Source organism: Macaca thibetana, chromosome 7 (assembly GCF_024542745.1).
Source record: "Macaca thibetana thibetana isolate TM-01 chromosome 7, ASM2454274v1, whole genome shotgun sequence".
Taxonomy (NCBI): domain Eukaryota; kingdom Metazoa; phylum Chordata; class Mammalia; order Primates; family Cercopithecidae; genus Macaca; species Macaca thibetana.
This window is the reverse complement of record NC_065584.1, coordinates 126713682-126736256: the sequence shown is the minus strand read 5'-3', so window position 1 is coordinate 126736256 and position 22575 is coordinate 126713682. Positions and strand designations below refer to the sequence as shown.

The window sequence follows — 22575 nt, the reverse complement described above, 5'->3', positions numbered from 1 at the left end:
CTGTGTTGCCCAGGCTGCAGTGCAGTGGCACAATCTTGGCTCACTGCAACCTCTGCCTCCCAGGGTCAAGCAATTCTCATGTCTCAGCCTTTGGAGTAGCTGAGATTACAGGCATGCATCACCATGCCTGGCTAATTTGTGTATTTTTAGTAGAGACGGGGTTTTGCCACGTTGGCCATAGCTGGTCTTGAACTCCTGGCCTCAAGCAACCTGCCTGCTTTGGCCTCCCAAAGTGCTGAGATTATAGGTGTGAGACACCACACCTGGTGTAAAAGAGGCTCTTTCACTATGCAATGAGTTGCATACAAGATGCAGGCAACATTAGCGATCACCATCACCGCTGTTGTCCCTAACAGACTGACAGAGGGCATGAAACCTTATGTACCTACTAGTCATCTCAACACCACATGACAAGGAGGACATTAAAATGGAGTTCAGTGCAGAATTTCAGGGTGATCTCCCGAAATATATATTTGCATACATTTGCCTGAGATCAGTGCATGCAGATTCCTCATGTGGTTCCAAAATTTCTAATACCTGAGCATGGAGTCTGTTCCAACAGGTCCTCAAAGTTCTCAGTCTTGGGAGCTACGTTGCTGATGTCCCAGGTAATTTGTCCTTGTTTATCAGGCTCCTCAGCTTCCTTTTGAGCCAGGTGCTGTCTTGTGCTGAGATCCTGTGGCTCCTCCTGGACTGTGGTTTCTTTGCCTTTGAAGGCATCCAGAGTTGCTGGGCTCTGGTCCCGGCACCTGACCTGAACAGCATTGTCCCTCACTTTTTCAGGATCCAAAAAGAGAAACTGATCTACAGTAATGTAAAATGGCATATGTGGGTGTCCACTGCAAACTGGTATCACGCTGTGTTGAGAATTTTCATTTTGGCTCCCCACTGATATTCAGGGTGATTTTGCCTCATTTACTTTACCTCAGCATGTCTTCATGACCAGGTGCTCAACATACTAAGCATCCTCAAGGATGGATAGGGATTCTTGCTCTGACTATGGACAGCTACAACTCTCTCAAGTTAGACACAATGGAAACAGGAAAGAGAATGAGACAATGACAAGAAAAATGCAACAGGAAATTATTGACATCTGGTTAAGGCCTAAAGACTCCTGGAAGGCCTCTGGTGGACTTGATGCATTTCCTGGAGCCGATTGCTTCTGCTGACCCTGAATAGAGTGGTTTGGCCGGGTGTCAGGCTATTAGACCACACGCAAACAGTGGTTGGCTCTCCAAGACGGAAATTACTACGGTCCCATTTTTTTTCCCCCATGAACGGCTATCAAACTAGGCTACAAAAGGATATATAAACAACATGTATAAATAAGAACATAAAGGGAGACCTGAATCAGCATTAGATGACCTATGGCTTTGGGGGTTCCATAAGCTGAGAACTCGAATGTATCAAAGATACTAGGCAAGGAGGAAAATTACTCCAGAAAGATGGGTGGTGTAAGAATTAGCACTAGGTTTTGGAGAAAGGCTAACTGCCCCATCTGTGCAGCTAAGAGAGATGGGCTACATGTACTGCCATAACAACTATGTTGTAGAAGTTGAGGACAGGGGATGGGGATAGAGAACACAAAACTATTGATATGATTCTAGCTCATATTTTGAATTTGGGCAAGAAAGTTATGAAAGAAGACTCCATATGACTAAAATCTCTAAAACTCCATAATGAAGGTAGTTTTCCTCACTGTACAATTGTTCTTTCTGTTTGGGAATAAAGTTTGGACCCATTTCTAAATTAAAGGCCTTACAATTATTATGGAGAACCCACTAACGTCAGCAGAGCGCTGCAGGGCAGGAACTACGGTAGTCACATGGTTCACAGCTTTGCCATGAACATCAGCTTCCCAGAACCAGGACTTGTTAGTGAGTTGGTGCAGTTATTATCCAAGCAGTTAGGGGACCCACACCTAATGGCCTTAACTGTCTTTCAGTGATATGAATTACCAGTTAAGTCAGATAGGTCTCAGAGGACTTAGAAACCTAGGATGCCTTTAGAATGCAGGGCGGATCTGAAAGTGAGGGTCAGGTTGAGGGCATCAGGTAGTAGTGAACAGTCACACGTCCTAGCACAGTCCATAGTGCTTCCTCTATGACTGGCCCATCTAAAGTAACATGACAACTTCATGGGTGAGAGAAAGCACTTAAGATATACTTCCCTAACCCTCTCACTAGGCAAAAACTATAGTAACCTCTAGTGAAGCAGCTCAGGTAAGGGAACACTTGTTACTTGGGTTTTCAACTGCATAATCCTTTTGCCTGTCCCCTGTTCCCCCTGGCCCACCTGCATTTTGAGGTTTGGACATACCCTAAATTTGTACCTTGCTCAGGCTACACATGCAACTGGGCATTGTGTAATAGTGTTAGAAAGCACATGGGTGATAGCGTCTGACAGATGTAGGAGAAAATTTTGGTTACTAAATGTGAGACTCTGGGCAAGGGATTTTCTAGACTTCATTTTCCTTATCTGAAAACTGGGAAAATATAATGTACCTCTTAGATGTGTTATGAAGACTAATAAAAAGGAAATAACATTTGTAAGACATTTAGGAAAACATCTGATACACAGGCAATCTACATACTGATACTAATATAACTATTACAGTATTATTACTAGAGATATGAAAAGATGACACTCATTTTTTCTTTCTTTTTTGAGGGAGGGTCTCGCTGTGTCACCCAGGCTGAAGTGCAGCAGCACTCTCATGGCTCACTGCAGCCTCTACCTCCCAGGCTCAAGAGATCCTCCCATCTCAGCTTCCTGAGTAGCTGGGACTACAGACATGCATGACTGTGCCTGGCTAATTTTTTGTACTTTTTGTAGAGATGGGTTTTCGCCATGTTACCCAGGCTGGTCTTGAACTCCTGGGCTCAAGCAATCTGCCCGCCTCTGCCTCCCAGAATGCTGGGATTACAGGCATGAGCCACTAATCACTAAAAGGCCAATATTCCTTTTCTAATGAGGTTTATTTTTGAAGCTACATAGCTTCAATTGGCTTTTGTGGAAATTTACTTCATTCAGCCCCAATAAATACAGAAATAAATTATTCTCTGTAGAAAATACTTCCATCTCACCTTACTTGCTTCATTGATGATTTGGAACCTGGTGCTGTCTTCATCTGTTGTGACTGAGTCCAGTAATGCCTGATAGGCGGACTTCTTGGAAAGCCACTGTTTCTGACGCCTATAGATAAGGAGTATGCAGATGCTTGATAATTATTTGTGATTGCCAGTATCCAACAGACTATATTATCATGTGGAAGTCATTAAAATTCACTATGATATTCAGGGAATTTCAGGGCACAAACAGCATTAGTACTATAATAAAGTGCTAATCAAGAACTTTATTATTAGAGTGCTAATGAGTATTAGTAAGAACACTAATAAAATTGATTAATATAATGCTGCTCAAAGGATGACATCTTGTCTCCTTTCTTGAGATGGTGGGATAATTTTCATAGATGACATTTGTGAGCTTGTTAATTTCCCTCCCTCTTTCCATAAAATGGACTTTAATAGTAACTAAATAATTTCTAGTGGAAATTCAATAGAATCTAGTCGTTTAACAAGGTTACCAGGCATTCACTGTACACTTCCCTCTAGATACCTGTTCAGAATTAAAATAATACGCTTTTCTTCCTATTGAACAGAGAGTGAATACGTTAGAAAGCTATACTGTATAATACAATTTTTGATAATTTCAGTTTCAAGATCACATACTTTTTTTTAAAATGAAGATTCAGCCGGGTGTGGTGGCTCATGCCTATAATCCCAGTACTTTGGGAGGCTGAGGTGGGTGGATCATCTGAGGTCAGGAGTTCAAGACCAGCCTGACCAACATGGTGACACCCCCTCTCTACTAAAAATACAAAAAATTAGCCAGGCGTGGTGGCGCATGTCTGTAATCCCAGCTACTCGGGAGGCTGAGGCAGGAGAATCACTTGAACCCAGGTGGTGGAGGTTGCAGTGGGCAGTGATTGTGCCACTGCACTCCAGCCTGGGCAACAAGAGTGAAACTCCATCTCAAAGAAAAAAAAAAAGATTGCCTGTTTCTCCAGAGCTACAAAAAATATGCCTTTAAAATCTTCATTTTATTTTATTTATTTATTTTTTGAGGTATGCGCCACCATGTCTGGCTAATTTTGTATTTTTAGTAGAGACGGGGTTTCTCCATGTTGGTCAGGCTGGTCTCGAACTCCCGACCTCAGGTGATCTGCCTGCCTTGGCCTCCCAAAGTGCTGGGATTACAGGTGTGAGCCACCTCGCCCGACCAGGCAATCTTATATAATGGTGGTAGGAGTACAAATGGTATAATTCCTATGGAGGGAAATCTGGCAATACTTAACACATTTCAAATGCCTTTACTCTTTGACCCAGTAATCCTACTCCTAGAAATGTATCCTATAAATACACATGCATGCGTAGAAAATGACCTATGTATAGTTCTTCATTGTGGTAGTGCTAATTTAGCAAAAGATTAAAAGCAACCCAAGGGTCTAGCAATAAGAGACAGACTGAATACATTATATTAATAGTATATCTACTTCATGGAATATTATGCAGCTGTAAAAAGGGGAAGCAATCTCCATGCACTCATATGAATTCCTCCTCAGAACAAACTATAAAACAGGAAAAAAAAAACCTATTTGGTATAAGAAAGGGGTGATAACAAAAGAGAAAGGGAATAATATAAAAATACATGTATTTACAAAAAGAAATACTAGAAGGATAAATAAGAAATGATGAAATTTGGTTATTTGGGACAAGATGAGGAATGGGTAGAATGGGACAGGAGTGGAAGTAACATTTTTCAATGTATACCTCTTCATATTATTTTTGAACCATGTAAAAGTGTATCTATTCAAAGCATCAAAATTTAAAAACTAGTTTAAAAATATTTTGGCTTTTAAAATAAAATAGCTGTTTACTGAAAAATTTAAATACTTCAGGAGTAAATGTATAAAGTTAAAGTGAGTCTCCTGTCTGGCGATTTCCTTAATTATTAAATTATCCTTTCCTTGGAAAGTCTATCAGTTCTCAAAAATTTAATAAGTATCAATTTTGAAATTACTGTCAAGAAATGTTTTGATCTAGTTACTATATTTATCTTCCTTACCTGTAAAATGCGATCTTGTTGCAGTCTCTGAAAATGTTTTTATCCACAGCTTCATCTTCAACGCTAAATAAAAAGACATTTTGAGAAATTTATTTTACACAGGGCTTGTGAGTCCAATTTTTGTACCTTCTCAGTATGAACATGCAAAATAAACCTTTGGAGTCTATTCTGCAATGCAAAATTGTGTCACGGCCATAGTATAACATAATAGCACATTATGCTGCAGAACAATAGCCTTTTGTAAATCTTCTGAGGTAAACAACAAAAGATCAGGTTCTGGGATTACTCCGAAAGTAATGGGAAAAGATCACTGTCACTTAAGAGGACATATTCTTTGGAAATAATGACTGAAGGTTATGACTGCAAAAGTAAAATCTGAAGGAGCAAAACCAAAACAGCATGCCAAAACGAACAAACCAAAACCAACAAACCAGACAAACTAACAACCATAACCCACCCACAGATTTATTCAACAAAATATTTTCAGAACATTCTTCCTGGGTGCTGGGCTCTGAGGAAGATATGGACTGTGTTCAAGCTGTCAGTAAGGGTTTTACCAACAATCACAATACAAGCTGACAAATGCTTTAATAGAGGTGCAAGGTGCTAGAATAAGAACAGAACAGACATAGAAGGGGAATTTCTTGCTTTTTAAGATGAGGTGACAATCTAGGGGCCATGTTTTTTAAAACCAAGTTTCCAGAAGAGCTCTCTCTGGAATAAAACATGAATGAGATGTATGTGTATACTGCAGTTTGAGTATATGTATTTAAACTAGCCTCCATCTGATTAAAACAACTACAGATTATAATGAGAAGAAAAAATAACACTGGCTTTCATGCACCGGTGTGGCTGAATGCATCTGTAGTCAGCATGTCCATGATTACGTAGAAAGCTATGACTGAACACAAATGTCCAAATATTATGAAAACAAGCCCAGGCATATATACTCGGCCATACTAAAAAACTGTTTGTCCTCCACTGAACTCAGTCTTTGTCTGTTTATTTTTTTTTTTTATTTATTTATTTATTTTTGAGACGGAGTCTCGCTCTGTCGCCCAGGCTGGAGTGCAGTGGCCGGATCTCAGCTCACCGCAAGCTCCGCCTCCCGGGTTCACGCCATTCTCCTGCCTCAGCCTCCTGAGTAGCTGGGACTACAGGCGCCCGCCACCTTGCCCGGCTAGTTTTTTGTATTTTTTAGTAGAGACGGGGTTTCACCGTGTTAGCCAGGATGGTCTCGATCTCCTGACCTCGTGATCCACCCGTCTCGGCCTCCCAAAGTGCTGGGATTACAGGCTTGAGCCACCACGTCCGGCCCTCTGTCTGTTTATTTTAATTTATTAAAAAAATTTTTTTGAGACAGGATCTCGCTCTGCTGCCTTGGTTGGAGTGAAGTGGCACGATCTTGGCTCGCTGCAACCACCGCCTCCTGGGCTCAGGCTATCCTCCTGCCGCAGCCTCTTGAGTAGCTGAGACTACAGGCCCACATCACCATGTCTGGCTAACTTTAAAATTTTTTGTAGAGACAGGGATTCACCATGTTGCCCAGACTGGTCTTGAACTCCTGGGTTCAAGCAATCTGCCCACCTACAGGCCTCCCAAAGTGCTGGGATTACAGGCATGAGCGACCCGGCCCAGTTTATTTTAATCAAGTGTACAAAGATTGGAGAATCTTTTGTTTCCTTTTTACAGCTTTGAAGAATTAACTCTGGGATGACATAGGAAGGGAATGGTTATAGTTGAACTTGGAAAGCAACATGCCTGAAATTCATGTGTTAGAGTTCTGATTGCAACTTTTCCACTGTCAATGTTATTTAACCATCCCTTTTTTTGGAGACAGGGTCTCACTTTGTTGCCCAAGCAGTGGCAAGATCACAGCTCACTGCAGCCTCCAAATCCATCCCCCCACTGGTCTCCCAAGTAGCTGAGACTCCAAGGGGGCGGGGAGGGGGTCTGGAACTCCTGGACTCAAGCGATCCTCCCGCCTTGGCCTCCCAAAGTGCTGTGGGATTACCTGCTTAAGCCACTGCACCCGGCCTATTTAACCATCCTGAAAGTATTTTACAAGATGCTATTAATATCAACTAACTCCCCGCGAATTGAGAGAAAAGATAAAGATGAGCAAATACCAAATACGCAAATAAGAAGCGCAATTAAAAAAAAAATCAATGAAATCTTCAAAGCCAAAATGTTTTCAGGTACTTTCAGGTACTATTCCCTGTTTCTAGGGACCCTGGGGTCACTTGCTACAGAAGCACTTGGCCTTTACCTTATTTCCTCTTTCTCAGCAGCTTCCATGGCTTCTCTGTCACTCCGACCAGCTCCCAGCTATCAGGACAAGGGCCCTGGGCGATCTTTTAAAAAAGACGATTGGATGTCTTTCTAAAATTACAACCAGCACTTCACCGTCAAGTTTCTGGAAAGGGAGTTCCCTCCAGATCCTCATGGAGTGACAAATCTTGACTCTTGCTCCTGGAATTTTTCAGGCCCAAACTAGCGTTTCTACAATGATTTATTTGGCAAATTTGTCTTGATTATGGGTGGCTGAGGAGGAACATGCTTTTGTTAGGAACCGAAACTGGGCGGCGGTGAGGGCGTGTACGCAATGAGTCCTAGAGGGTAAAAATCAAGAGCTTGTGAACCGGGAAATGCCGAGACGGCCTCCCTGACTGGGACGAAGCATCTGCAGATCTACCTCAGTGGCGGGGTCACGTCACAGATTTTGAAAACTGACCCTCTCTGTCTCCGTTTTCGGTTAAGAGTGGGAAGTGCCGGCCGGGTCTTTGCTGGAGGTTAGGTCTCCGGCCAGATTCTACTGCAGCATCGTACTCTTCAGGGCTAGAAGGGGCCTTTGAAGGTTGTTACACTACCCAGTCTAGGAATCGCGTGTACTCCACCACCGCCGAATTCCAGCCTTTGCTTAAATACCACCCAAACCAGAGAACTCACTAGTAGACGCCAATTGGGCAGCCAGACTTAGGGCTTTTCCAGACTTTCTGGCCCCAATGTCTGACACTGACTTATAAGGTATGAGGGGCTGGGGCGAGCGGAAGAAGTAAAGAGCCAAATCCTGCACGGGGTGCCTGCCTGGTCCCAAAACCTTTAAGGGCTGGGAGAGAGAAAAGACTCAGGCCGGGCTGGCATGTAGCGATCTCCCTAACCCAGCTGACCAGGTTCCAACAGAGTGACGCTTGCGCAGTAGGTCCAAAGTCTCAAGGCGCAACGATGACTGTCTGAGGGAGGGGCCGCTACGTCGCACAGCAAACAAGCCCCGCGACGTTTCCAGGACCCGGATAATCCCACCCCCAGAGGAGAGCCGGAAGAAGGCGGGACGAACCGGAAGAGAGTGAAATGCTTTCGGTAGTCACTCCACGGCTGTGAAGATGGCGGTGGCTGCGTGGCTTCAGGTGTTACCTGTCGTTGTTCTGCTTCTGGGAGCTCAGCCGTCACCACTGTCGCTTTTCAGTGTGGGACCGGCACCCGTAGCTGCTGCCGACCGGTCCAAATGGCACATTCCAATACCGTCGGTGAGTATTCACTAGCGTCTGAACCTAGAGGAGCAAGAGGTGGGGCTACGGCGGCCCTAGGGGTCCATGAAGGTTCCGCAAAAGTCTCTTCAAAAGGGGTGGGGTTGCCGGGATGGTCTGTGTGGCTGGCCAACTGGGACCCACCTCCCCCTGGAGGGGAAAGCCGCGCACTGATTAGGCTAGCGGGAATGTCAGGGCCACTTCAGCAACAGACAGGAGTGGTGGAGCGGCTTCTCATCAGAAAAACAGAACTTTCAGTGCCTGACTTGAGATGTAAACTTGATGTACAAACGGAGAGTTGTTTATGTTTCAGATTATGTTTCACAGAATCCAGTGCCCCCGGGTTGGATAAGAAAGATATGTAAATAGAGTCTTCATTTCTTTCTTTCTTTTTTTTCCTCTGCACTTCTTGGTCCCTGAGTAATCCTGCTTACGAGATGGTTCGACTTCGCTTCAACTTTGAAATGGCTATTCTAAGCTTTACTGTGTAACTAGAAAGCATAGAGATTTTTAAAATGTGTTTTAACATGAGAATGGTTAAAATGAAAGAAATAGTACTTAAAATTTAATGTGGTAAGGCTAATCTTTCATTTGGATAATTAACTACATGGGTTGACCCTTTCTGCCCCTTACCCATTTTAAACCTTATTTCAGTAACAGGTATAGTCCTGTGAGCAGACAAAAACCAGATGCAGGGAGGAAGTGCTGAAAAGCATTAGCCCCGTTAAACCTGTGTTGGCCTTTTTGTTTCATTCTGCACTGCTCACTGATTGTAATGTCCAAATCTTGTTTGGACTTTTGTATATGGCAAACATTATACCTTTTGTTCAATGGTGAAGATTTTCAGGTGTTCAGTTAGGTGTTTGCTTGTTATTAAAGTGATTAATACTTAAGTCTTTAGGTTTGAAAATAAAACTGGTTATCTGCACACAGAATAGTTCATTTGAAAAAATGATTGGTTATTCTGAGCAGTGATTGGTGAGTAAAGGGAATGAACTGATTAAGGGGTACATTCCATAAAGATTTTAAGTTAAGTTGGAATTTCTAGCAGCCTTAGATAGTTATATGATGCTTTGGTAATTGAAGCCATCTGAGGCTAATTATCTTTGCTTTATCTTTTCAGGGGAAAAATTATTTTAGTTTTGGAAAGATCCTCTTCAGAAATACCACTATCTTCCTGAAGTGTGAGTTTTTGAATTCCATGAAGTTTTAATTTGAATTTTTAAAATTCATAGGTAATGTTTTAAATTACCTATTTTTAAAGTTCTGAAATCTAATAGTCTGGCATTATCTAGGTATAAATGTTTTTAGGATTACTAAGGTCCTTTCACTGAATCATCTTCAAAGTACTCGTGTGAACTTTATTTTCTTCTTTTGTTTTTTTGGCGTTTACATTGCGTGTATACACTATGTATACATTATATATTAACATATAATGTATATATTAATACATGTGTTATATATACTACATTGACTATTCAGTCACATCTCAGTCGAATTACATTTACGGTTGATATGTTCTGAGAAAAGCATCCTTAGGTGATTTTGTCATTATGCAAACATCATAGAGTATACTTAAAACTGGATGGCATACTTAAAACTGGATGGCACTACACGCCTAGTCTGTATGGACCAGCCTATTGCTCCTAGGCTATAAGCCTGTATAACATGTTATTGTCTGAATAACATAGGTGGTTGTGACACAATGGTAAGTTTTTGTATATCTCAACATAGGAAAGTAGAGTACAAATACGATATTACAGTGGGACCCCCGTTGTATATGTAGTCTTTCATTTACTGAAATGTTACATAGTGCATGACTGTGATTATGTTGGGGTTGATTCCCTGCATGGTGGTTTTAATCTGTTTTGTGTAGATTAAAGAGGTTTTACTCTTGTGTGCTTGTTAAATGTTTACTGAAAACATGACCTAGGTTTGTCAGGCCATTGGCTGTGAAGGAATATATTAAGTAGATCTTTTATTTACAAAAGGAGTATTTTACTGCCTTGGAAGAGGAAGCTCAGATATGATCAAGAAATAGGGACAATGTAGAACAAAACTAGTTTGTCTAGTGGAAAAATGACTGTGTCTGAATCTAAAGTATCCCATTGTGTGTTAAATAAAGGTTCCTTTTAGTTCTGAAACTGGCTTTAATTTAGCAAATAATTGATTGTGGGCAGCTTTATTTCTAGATGAGGGATAAAAATCCTGATGATAGATGTGTGATTCTATGCATACTGTCTTCACGGAAGTACAAAATTGTAAGTCATAGTTGGATGATTTTATTCTTTTCAATTGTTTAATGAGTAACTATTACTTATTGCATAGACTGCGGGGAAGTGATAGAAAAATGTTCTTCCCTCATCGAGCTTACATTCTAGTGGGAGTGAAAGCAGCAGGTAGAATTTCTCTGAAGAGTATATGCTCTGTCCATGAATATATAATCAGTCTCCTGACCAATGACTTACATTTGATTTAGATCAAATCTACTCTGACACTGGCCTTGTGAGATTGGTTTACTAGGTAACCTAATAACCCTTGTCTTTTGGAATAGTCTGACAGCCTGTTTGCTGTTCTATTCTTTTATTAGGTCCAGTCTTTTTTTCACTTGTAGTTTGATCTAGTGGTGTTTTGCCAAGTTAAACCAACTGCATTTTTTTTTTTTTTAAGATGGTGTCTCGCTCTGTCACCCAGACTGGAGTGCAGTGGCGTGATCTTGGCTCACTGCAACCTCTGCCTCCCAGGTTCAAGTGATTCTCCTGCCTCGGCCTCCCGAGTAACTGGGATTACAGGCATGAGTCTCTATGCCTGGCCCCAACTACATATTTTGAAGTGTTTATATTTCATTGTTTTTGGAGGATTTGAGGCACTTTATTTTTTGTTGTTGTTTTTTGAGACGGAGTTTCACTGTGACGCCCAGGATGGAATACAATGGCGCGATCTCTGCTCACTGTAACCTCTGCTTCCTGGGTTCAAGCGATTCTCCTGCCCCAGCCTCCCGAGTACCTGGGACTATAGGCGTGTGCCACCATGCCGGCTAATTTTTATATTTTTAATAGAGATGGGGTTTCACCATATTGGCCAGGCTGGTCTCGAACTCGTGACCTCAAGTTATCTGCCTGCCTTGGCCTCCCAAAGTTCTGGGATTACAGGTATGAGCTACCATGCCTGGCCTGAGACACTTTAACATTTACATTATCTTTTTCTTAGTTATTCCTGTGCTTTCTCATATTTACCAGTTGTCTTTGATTTTGTACTTTTTGGGGAATGGTATATAGCTTTCCATGGAATAGCTGGAACCATTTTTATTGTCTCTTAAAACCTTTCATTTAAGGTTCTAAATGTTGTCTTTTAACATAAACAGCAGTATTTTTGCTGCCAAATTTCCTTACAAGTCTCCTGTTTGGGGGATGTGTTCTTAGTGGCTTTTTACTAGTTAATTTTATCTCTGTATGGATTCTTTTGAATAGTTCATAGCCTGATTGCTTTTTACCATTTCCATAAATTCTATCCAACGGGTTAGATTTTTGAACATTCTAGTAGAGTCCTTTGAAAATGTGTTGGTCATTTAAAAATTAGTTTGAGAAAACAGTTTAAAAGAAAGAAAAAAAGGAAGCTTATAATTAGGTTACATCTTTTATTATGAACCAAAAGTAGATTCCTAAATGCAGTCATGTTTATTTTTGTCACATTTGTATAAAGTAGGGAGTCTTTAGTGTATTTTTCCTTTCACAGCTAGAATTAGAGATAAAAGCGAATACTGACTTCCTCTAGCTAATCAGTCATATAGTCAGATTTACCCTCCCAAGTCTTCAGAATAATGTTTTGATTCATTAGAATACTGTGTTTCAAACTGTGTTTAATGAGTTTTATGAAGCTTCCATGATAACATGAGCTTCCTTGAGGCCTCTTTTAAGGTAGGCTTTGAAAAAAAAATCTGATACGCTTATCTTTGCTTTTGCTATTTCTACCTTCCACAGCCATGTTTGCTTTTCGTTCATTGCTCTTTCTCTTCTATCTTGATATCTTTCAAGGTCCAAGATATGAATTATGCTCTCAGTGGAACTATTATCCACTATTATGTATATCATCATTTAACACCATTTAACAGTTACGAATATTGCCCTGTGACATGCATTCCTAATTTTGTTATTCCTTGTCTCAACTAGCCTTTTGAAGGGTCTTAATAATTTGTTTCCACTCATTTCCCTTTTTGGCCTAACAGTGTGCCATATTTATTTATTTATGTTTTTCGAGACAGAGTCTCGCTCTGTCGCCCAAGCTAGAGTGCAGTGGTACCATCATGGCTCACTGCAGACTGGACTTCCTGGGCTCAAGTGATCCTCCTGCCTCCCTCACCTGAGTAGCTGGGGCTACAAGCAAGTACCACCACGCCTAGTTTTTTAAACATTTTTTGTAGAGATGAGTTCTCACTGTGTTGCCTAAGGTGGTCTTGAACTCCTGGGCTCAAGTGATCCCCCTGCCTTGGCCTCCCAAACTTCTGGGGTTATAGGTGTGAGCTACTGCACCTAGCCCGCTCAACTTAAATAATAGAAGACTGGCTTTAATTTAGGACTGCTTTATCACTCCCAGGTTTTTCCCAATAGAGATCCAGAAGTTAGGACTTTATGGCATAAAAATAGATCCACAGTTTCAAGAGGTTAAAAACTGCCTACCTGCTATTTTTCTATGAACAACAATACTTTTATCTTAATATCCAGCTTTTTTTGCTATATTATTTCAATACCTTATGTTTGGAGAAAGGATTGTCTTTGAGTATCTCAGTTTAGGGTAGGAAATAAATAGGATGCAGGTTAACAGTTTAGGAAAAATGCTTTTTTTGGGAATTATCTTTTGTTAACAAAAATTTATTCTTTTATAGTTGATGGAGAACCTTGTGACCTGTCTTTGAATATAACCTGGTATCTGAAAAGTGCTGATTGTTACAATGAAATCTACAACTTCAAGGTAACGAACATAAAATTGTAGACTTTTCTTGGACCTTAGTGATTATCTGGTTCCAGTCTCTTGATTTCATGGAGGAAAGAGTATCATGTAGCTATGGAGGAGGAGAGCTGAAACTAGAACACATGCTTCCCAATTTGCAGACCATCAATTCTCAAACTTTTTAGTTTCAGAACTTTTATATTTGTAAAAATTATTGCAGACTCCAGAAAGCCTTTATGCTATTAGAAATTACAACAGAAAATATAGAAATATTTATTAATTTTAAAGTAGCAATAATAAACTTATTACATGTTAATATAAATAACTGTTTTTCCAAGAAAACTACATAAAAGAGTACGATTGTTTCGTATTTTTTTTTTTTTTTTTTTTTTTTTTTGAGACGGAGTCTCGCTCTGTCGCCCAGCCCAGGCTGGAGTGCAGTGGCGCGATCTCGGCTCACTGCAAGCTCCGCCTCCCGGGTTCACGCCATTCTCCTGCCTCAGCCTCCCGAGTAGCTGGGACTACAGGCACCCACAACCGCGCCCGGCTAATTTTTTGTAATTTTTAGTAGAGACGGGGTTTCACCATGGTCTCGATCTCCTGACCTTGTGATCCGCCCGCCTCGGCCTCCCAAAGTGCTGGGATTACAGGCGTGAGCCACCGCGCCCGGCTGTTTCGTATTTTTTTAAGTTTGTTTACTATCTGGGATAACAGAAGATCACTGGATTCTTATATTCCCTTCTTCAGTCAGCCTGTTGCAATAATATGATTTAAGTACATGTAGAAAATAATGACCTCATACAGATATATAGTTGGGAAAAGGAATGGTATTTTAATGGCCTTTTCAGATAACTGAGGATATTCTTTTTTGATTCTGTATGAAAACTCAAGTGGAAGTTTTTAAAGGTTAGTTGCAATGTGGAATCTGAAATATTAGTGAACTTTTTTTGTACTCTGATAAAAAAAATCCACTGCTATGAATGTATCTTTCACCTGTGTGTGATCTTGTAGCATCATTTATTGGTCATTTAGAAAATAGTAGTTGACTGAATTATATACATTTTCTAAATATTAACTCATTTCACATTTAGCTAAAACTTACATTGTTTGTAACTATCCCCTGCCCTCTTCATCTCATCAGTAGGTTCTTAAGTTTTGGAAGGAGTTAAGTTCAGTGTAGCAGATACAAGTTCTTCACAATTCCAGTTTTTGCTTGAAATCTCAAATTTTATTTGGCAGTGAATACTGTCAGTTGTCTTCCTTGAGGTGACAGCCTCCATTGCCTATTTCCAGAGAAATATCTCTCAAATAACCACATCTGAGTAATGGTAGTTTTTCAGTCATTCTTTCAAGTAAATGTGTTTCATGAAAAAAATGATTAGTTTAACTCACAAGTCAAAGCAGTTGCAGAGTGCTTTATCTCAGGACAATAATTTATTGTATTTTGCATACTTCCATTTTGTCACCTAGATTATTTAAAAAGTCAGGTACTCAAAATGTCCAGATTTAATAACATTAATAATTTTTCTGTTTTATCAAGGATATTCTTACATAAAACTGGCATTTTTAAGAACTGCCAGTTTGCGACTGTGAAGAATATGATTGCTAGTACAATTAAGTGCCATTGCCTTAGTTCCTGATTAGGGGCAGCAGTTTTCCCCACTGTTGCTTTCGTAATATCATTGCGAGTGAAATAGCATACTATTTTTTTTTTTTTTTTTTTTTGAGATGAAGTCTCACTCTGTCGCCCAGGCTGGAGTGCAGTGGCGTGATCTCGACTCACCACAATCTCTGCCTCCCGGTTTAAGTGATTCTCTGGCCTCAGCCTCCCGAGTGGCTGGGATTACAGGTGTCTGCCACCACACCTGGCTAATTTTTGTATTTTTAGTAAAGATGTTGGCCAGGCTGGTCTCGAGCTCCTGACCTCAGGTGAACCACCTGCCTCAGCCTCCCAAAGTGCTGGGATTATAGGTGTGAACCACCATGCCTGGCCATGAAAATAGTTTTGACCACCTAGACTTTGTGAAAGGGTTCAGCGACCACACTTTTGAGAATTGCCATAATCCAGAATACTTGAGCACTGAAAATATATTGCTCAAAGAACAAAGCTGGAAGCATCACATTACCTGACTTCAAACTATGCTACAGGGCTACAGTAACCAAAACAGACACAAAGACCAGGGGAACAGAAAAGAGAGCCCAGAAATAAGGCCGCACACCTACAACCATCTGACATTTAACAAAGCTGACAAAAACAAGCAATGGGGAAAGGACTCCCTATTTAGTAAATAGTGTTGCATTAGCGTGCTGGCCATATGCAGAAGATTGAAACTGGATCCCTTGCTCACACCATATTCAAAAATCAACTCAAGATAGATTAAAAACTTAAATCTAAAACCAAAACTATAAAAACCCTGGAAGACAACCTAGGCAATACCATTCTGGACATGGTAAGTGGCAAAGATTTCATGATGATGCCAAAAGCAATTGCAACAAAAGCAAAAATTGACAAATGGGATTTAACTAAACTTAAGAGCCTCTGCACAGCAAAAGAAACTATCAACAAAGTAAACAGACAACCTATAGAATGGGAAAAAATATTTACAAACTATGCATCCAACAAAGATTTAATATCCAGCCTCTATAAGGAAGTTAAACAAATTTATATGCAAAAAACAACCCCATAGAAAAGCGGGTAAAGGACATGAACAGACACTTTTCAAAAGAAGACATACATACAGCTAACAAGCATATGAAAAAAACAGCTCTGTATCACTGATTATTAGAGAAATGCAAATCAAAATCACAATGAGATACCATCTCACATCAGAATGGCTATTATTAAAAAGTCGAAGGATAATATATGCTGGCAAGGTTGTGGAGGAAAAGGAATGCATATACATTGTTAGTGGGAGTGTAAATTAGTTCAGCCACTGTGGAAAGCAGTGTGGCAGTTCCTCAAAGAGATAAAAACAGAATTACCATTTGACCCAGCAGTCCCATTACTGGGTATATATACAAAGTAATATAAATCATTCTGCCGTAAAGACACATGCACACGTATGTTCACTGCAGCACTGTTCACGATAGCAAAGACATGGAATCAACCTAAATGCTCATCAGTGGTAAACTGGATAAATAAAATGTGGTACATATGCAGCCATAAAAAAGAATGCAGTACATATGCAGCCATAAACAAGAATGAGAGATCATTTCCTTTGTGAGAACACAGAAGGAGCTGGAGGCCATTATCCTTAGCAACCTAACACAGGAGCAGAAAGCGAAATATCACGTTTTGTTTTGTTTTGTTTTGTTTTTTTTGAGACGGAGTCTCGCTCTGTCGCCCAGGCTGGAGTGCAGTGACCGGATCTCAGCTCACTGCAAGCTCTCCCTCCCGGGTTCACGCCATTCTCCTGCCTCAGCCTCCCGAGTAGCTGGGACTACAGGCACCCGCCACCTCGCCCAGCTAGTTTTTTGTATTTTTTAGTAGAGATGGGGTTTCACCATGTTAGCCAGGATGGTCTCGATCTCCTGACCTCGTGATCCACCCATCTCGGCCTCCCAAAGTGCTGGGATTACAAGCTTGAGCCACCGTGCCCGGCCGAAATATCACGTTTTCACTTATAAGATGGAGCTGAATGATGAGAACACATGGTCACAAAGAGGGGAATGACAGATACTGGGCCTACTTCAGGGTGGAGGGAGAGGATCAGAAAAAATAACTCTTGAGTACTAGGCGGTACCTGGGTGATGAAATAATCTGTGAAACAATCCCCTGTGAGTTGAGATTACCTGTGTAACAAAGTTGCATGTGTCTTCCTGAACCTAAAGTAAAAATTTTTTAAAAAATATATAGAGTTCTGAGTTGAATTGTTCAGACCTTTTCCATTCTGTTTCTATCTCCCTATTTGCATTTTTTTAAAAAGATTGTCCTTCTTTTGTGCTTGCAGCAATTTTGTGCTCTATCTTAGTTTATGAGCATGACTATCTTTTTGTTGATGTTGTTAATTTGGTCAAGTAAACTCTTTTAAGTATATTTTAATGTGACAAAACCCTCTACACTTTGGCAGTTTCCCAGTCTACTCAGAATTGTTAGTAGAACTATGCCTTGTGAGCCAAGACTAGAATTATGCCCTTGAGTCTAATAGTGTTCGATTCTTAGATACTTTTATATGGAGCCTTTATCTGATGCTGTTCATTTTTAAAATAGCAAACTCAAAATTATATTTGTACTACAGGTGAACTATTTGTTGTGCTTTTAGTATCTTATTTTTTGAAAGGTGAATTAACTACTCTGTATTATCTCTTTTTTCAGGCAGAAGAAGTAGAGATGTATTTGGAAAAACTTAAGGAAAAAAGAGGCTTGTCTGGGAGATATCAAACGTCATCAAAATTGTTCCAAAACTGCAGTGAACTATTTAAAACACAGGTAATCTTTGCAAGTGGTTGGAGGTAAATAGAATAGGTAAAAAATGGAATGTCTGTATTTTTGGCTGTATCCTCTCCCACTCCTCAAGTATTTCTTTTGGTAGAAGTAAGTGGAAGCATGTTCTGATAGGTACATAGTAAGCCACTTACATACTCAACTCATCAAAGAGAGATTGTATTTTCCTTTGTGTGTAAAAAGCAAACCCCCATTTTTTTTAATGTGGTAAAATATACACTACATAAAATTTACCATTTTAACCATTTCTAAGTGTATAATACAGTGGCATTAAGTATATTCACATTGCTGTGCAGCCATCAACCCATCTCCATATCTCCAGTACTTTTTTTTTTTTTCCAAGGCAGAGTCTCGCTCTGTCCCCCAGGCTGGAGTGCAGTGGCGCAATCTTGGCTCACTGCAGTCTCCACCTCCGTCCGGGGTCCAAGCAATTCTTTCGCCTCAGCCTCCCAAGTGGCTAGGGCTATAGGTTCACACCATTACACCTGGCTAATTCTTTTTGTATTTTCAGTAGAGACAGGATTTCACCATGTTAGCCAGGCTGGTCTTGAACTCTTGACCTCAAGTGATCTACCCACCTTAGCCTCCTGAAATGCTGGGATTACAGTTGTGAGCCACCGGGCTGAGCCGCATGTCTAGTACTTTTATCATCCCAAACTAAAACAGCATACCTATTAAACATAAATTCCCCACCCTCCAACCCCAAGTCCACAGTAACCACTCTTCTACTTTCCATGAATTTGACTATTCTAGATACCTCATATAAATAGAATCATACAACTTTTTTTTTTTTTTTTTTGTCTGACTTCTTTCACTTAGCATAATGTTTTTAAGGTTCATCCATGTAGCATTATCAGAATTTCATTCCTTTTTAAGGCTAAATGATGATTTATGGTATGTATGTACCACATTTTGTTTTTCCATTCATCTGTTGATAGACATTTAAAACCTCACATTTTTAATTCTCTGGTCTCCTCATCTCGTTAATATGTTCCTAGAAAAATCAAGTCTTTAAAATTTTACTGCTATAGATCTGAAATCAGAAGGGTATCATCATCTTAGAGTTCAATTTCACACCTTAATTTTGTAGAAAGAGGGAGATGTGAATAATCATGTATTTTTCACGCTTACATATATGTAATGTAAGTGGGATTCTGATATGAAATTTTGTCTTAGAAATAGTAATCTAATACCAATTTTTTTGATAGAAAAGTTTTATATGTGTTAAAAATAGTTATAGTAATTATCATCTATACTTGTCCTTACTATATTTAAAAATCGTTTTGGAATATTTAGCAGCTTGCCTTGAACTGTTAAATTACTGGAAGTAAAGTTTATTATTAAGAAGACAAATTTAATCATTGAATTGTAATTGAGCCTGGACACGGTGGCTCAGGCCTGTAATCCCATCACTTTGAGAGGCTGAGGTGGGCGGATCACCTGAGGTCAGGAGTTCAAGACCAACCTGGCCAACATGGTGAAACCCTGTCTCTACTAAAAATACAAAAAAAATTATCCGGGTGTGTAATCCCAGCTACTCGGGAGGCTGAGGTGGGAGAATCACTTGAACCCAGAAGGCTGAGATCGTGCCACTGCACTCCAGCCTGGGCAACAAGAGTGAAACTTGGTCTCAAAAAAAAAAAAAAGTTGATAGTTGATGAGCAGATGAAGTAATTGGTAATTGAAGGAAGAGTTCAGCTTTTATTATAACTTAGGTTTTATGATCTTGAAGGGAGAAGAAAATAGCTTTAAGATGGTGAAAGAATGGTAGAGAAAGCTAGAAACAATGTGATGTTGTGTAGTTTGTATGTTTTCTGTTGGTTTTCCAAATTTATCCCTTAGACTAGGAGGATTGGTTGGTCTTTCCTGGATTTGATTATGGAAAGCTACCTGTTGCCTCTGGTTGCCTGAGGCTGACTACTTTCAGATGTGCTATAATCTTTCCAGGGTCTTGGCTTATTGGTAAGGTTTTCTCTCCTCCTCCAGTCTAATGTAACAGGTTGAATTACACAGTCTCATTACTCAGGAAGGAGAATGCCTCATCTACCGATAATTGGTAAGAAAGATAATTAGTGTAGTTTTTTACAGGCATGAAATGTAGTGCGGTGGAAGGGACAGCAGACCTAAGTGTCAAGAATATTAGGTTTAGGCCGGGCGCGGTGGTTCACGCCTGTAATCCCAGCACTTTGGGAGGCTGAGGCAGGTGGATCACAAAGTCAAGAGATCGAGACCATCCTGGCTAACATGGTGAAACCCCGGCTCTACTAAAAATACAAAAAAAATTAGCCGGGCGTGGTAGCAGGCACCCGTAGTCCCAGCTACTCGGGAGGCTGAGGCAGGAGAATGGCGTGAACCTGGGAGGCGGAGCTTGCAGTGAGCCAAGATCCTACTGCTGCGCTCCAGCCTGAGCGACAGAGCAAGACTCCGTCTCAAAAAAAAAAAAAAAAGAATGTTAGGTTTAAATCCTATTTCTTTGTCTAAAGCTTTGTAGTTTTGAGCCACATTTTACTCACCTGTAAAATGAGGGGAAGTGATCTAAGATTCTTCTATCCTAAGTATACATCCTATATCTAAGACTTTGTCATTCTTAAATGTTTATTATTCTCATAGAAAAATTGAATGGCCGTTTTGGTTTGATACTATTTTCTAGTTCCCAGCAGGGTTTTATTCACTTGTTTGTGGTTAATTGGAAATGTTTTGTCTACTGATGCTGTGTTATTATATTTACTAGTTAGGGTGTGGTGTTTTGTTTTAACCATTTCTTTGTATTTTCAGCTACACTTTTCTTCTAGTATTTACACACCTTTAATTTTTTTAGTTTTGTGTTTCTTTTATAGAGCTTTTCTGGAGATTTTATGCATCGACTGCCTCTTTTAGGAGAAAAACAGGAGGTAATTGTTTTCATTATATATTTCTGAGAGTGCAGTAACAACTTTGGTGGTGCAGGAGACACCCATGCTCGCCACATCTCCAGGGAGGGAGTGCTGCACCTGGGGAGCAGGCTCAGACAGAGGCTACAGGAACTTGGGCAGCTAAAAACGAGAAGTTCTGAATTAATTATTATTATTTTTTAATATTTAAAGGCTAAGGAGAATGGAACAAACCTTACCTTTATTGGAGACAAAACTGTAAGTATATTTGGGGATTTGGGGCATTGAACACATATTTTAGTTTTCTTATATTCATATATTTTTGAATTGTTCTCGCGTATGATGCTAACATTTGAAAAGAAAGTTAAGTCTGGAAGCTATAGACCAAAATCTTAAAAATGGTTGGATCTCTGGATGATAACCATGAGTGATTTTTAGTTACTTCTTTGTGTTTTTTGTATTTCTATATTTTCTCCTGTACACCTGTATTGCTTTTATAATTATCCCTCAATACGTATCTGTAAACAGGAAGAAACTTATTAAAAATAAGAACTCTTAAACTTCAACTTGGCTGGGCGCGGTGGCTCACGCCTGTAATCCCAGCACTTTGGGAGGCCGAGGCGGGCGGATCACAAGGTCAGGAGATCGAGACCACGGTGAAACCCCGTCTCTACTAAAAATACAAAAAATTAGCCGGGCGCGGTTGTGGGCGCCTGTAGTCCCAGCTACTCGGGAGGCTGAGGCAGGAGAATGGCGTGAACCCGGGAGGCGGAGCTTGCAGTGAGCCGAGATCGCGCCACTGTACTCCAGCCTGGGCGACAGAGCGAGACTCCGTCTCAAAAAAAAAAAAAAAAAAAAAAAAAAAAACTTCATCTAAAATTATCTGTGATAAAATATAATTGAAAGAGAGTTTGGAAAATTGAAATAAGGTCTAAAACTGTAAATATGCCTTAAGTTTTCATAAATATGCATTGTATGGATACTATTTTAAAATTCGCAATAACTAATCCCTCAAAACATCACCAGTTAAAAATTTAGAGGAAGGATGACAGCTATCAATGTGGGATTACAGTTTTTATAAGGCTGATTAAAGTTTTTAATTTTATAACCTTATGAAGGTATAGTATACATATGACAGAAGTTATGTTTTGTTTTGTTTTGTTTTGTTTTTTGAGACAAGCTCTCACTCTTGCCCATGCTGAAGAACAGTGGTGTGAACATGGCTCCCTGCTGCCTTGACCTCCTGGGCTCAAGTGATCCTCCTGCCTCAGACTCCCAAGTAACTGGGAGCACAGGCACATACCGCCATGCCTGGCTAATTTTTAAAAATTTTTTGTAGAGATTGGGTCTCACCATGTTGCCCAGGCTGGTATGGAACTCCTAGGCTCAAGTAATCATCTCACTTTAGCCTCCCAAAGTGCTGGGATTATAGGTGTGAGCCACTGCGCCCAGCCTAAAAGTTATTGTTAAAGTTACTATATTAAAGCATATAATTTAGTGGTTTTTAGTATTCTCAAGTTGTGCAAGCACCACTCAAAGTCTAGTTCCAGAATTGTTCATCGTCTCCAAAAGTAGCCCCATACTCATTATCAGTCACTCCCCATTTTTCCTGCCCCCAGCCTCTGACAATCAGTAATCTATTTTCTGTCTCTGTATTTGC

General features: G+C 40.2%; 2 protein-coding genes across 11 annotated transcripts in view; one reads left to right on the top strand and one right to left on the bottom strand.

Annotated features, from left to right (window-relative positions):
- GANC (glucosidase alpha, neutral C) overlaps positions 1-8550 on the bottom strand; it is a 98024-nt gene extending 89474 nt beyond the window's left edge. For 4 of the 8 annotated variants that reach the window (XR_007727655.1, XM_050799410.1, XM_050799414.1 and 1 more), the window contains exons 1-3: positions 7397-7481; positions 5128-5190; positions 3087-3195 (exon numbers count right to left, since the gene is read on the bottom strand). Coding sequence is in view for 6 of the 8 variants with exons in the window: in XM_050799410.1 (XP_050655367.1) it covers positions 3087-3195; positions 5128-5190; positions 7397-7425 (201 nt within the window). In the remaining 2 variants the exon portion in view is untranslated. Of the gene's footprint in view, positions 1-537; positions 755-3086; positions 3196-5127; positions 5191-7396; positions 7512-8464 lie in introns of those variants that run through there. The other 4 variants (XM_050799411.1, XM_050799415.1, XM_050799412.1 and 1 more) reach the window with 4 other exon arrangements.
- TMEM87A (transmembrane protein 87A) overlaps positions 8489-22575 on the top strand; it is a 63100-nt gene continuing 49013 nt past the window's right edge. For all 3 annotated transcript variants that reach the window (XM_050799499.1, XM_050799500.1, XM_050799498.1), the window contains exons 1-6: positions 8489-8654; positions 9778-9838; positions 13537-13622; positions 17917-18030; positions 20883-20936; positions 21129-21173. In XM_050799499.1, the coding sequence (XP_050655456.1) occupies positions 8511-8654; positions 9778-9838; positions 13537-13622; positions 17917-18030; positions 20883-20936; positions 21129-21173 (504 nt within the window). In that variant the 5' untranslated portion in view covers positions 8489-8510. The remainder of the gene's footprint in view (positions 8655-9777; positions 9839-13536; positions 13623-17916; positions 18031-20882; positions 20937-21128; positions 21174-22575) is intronic.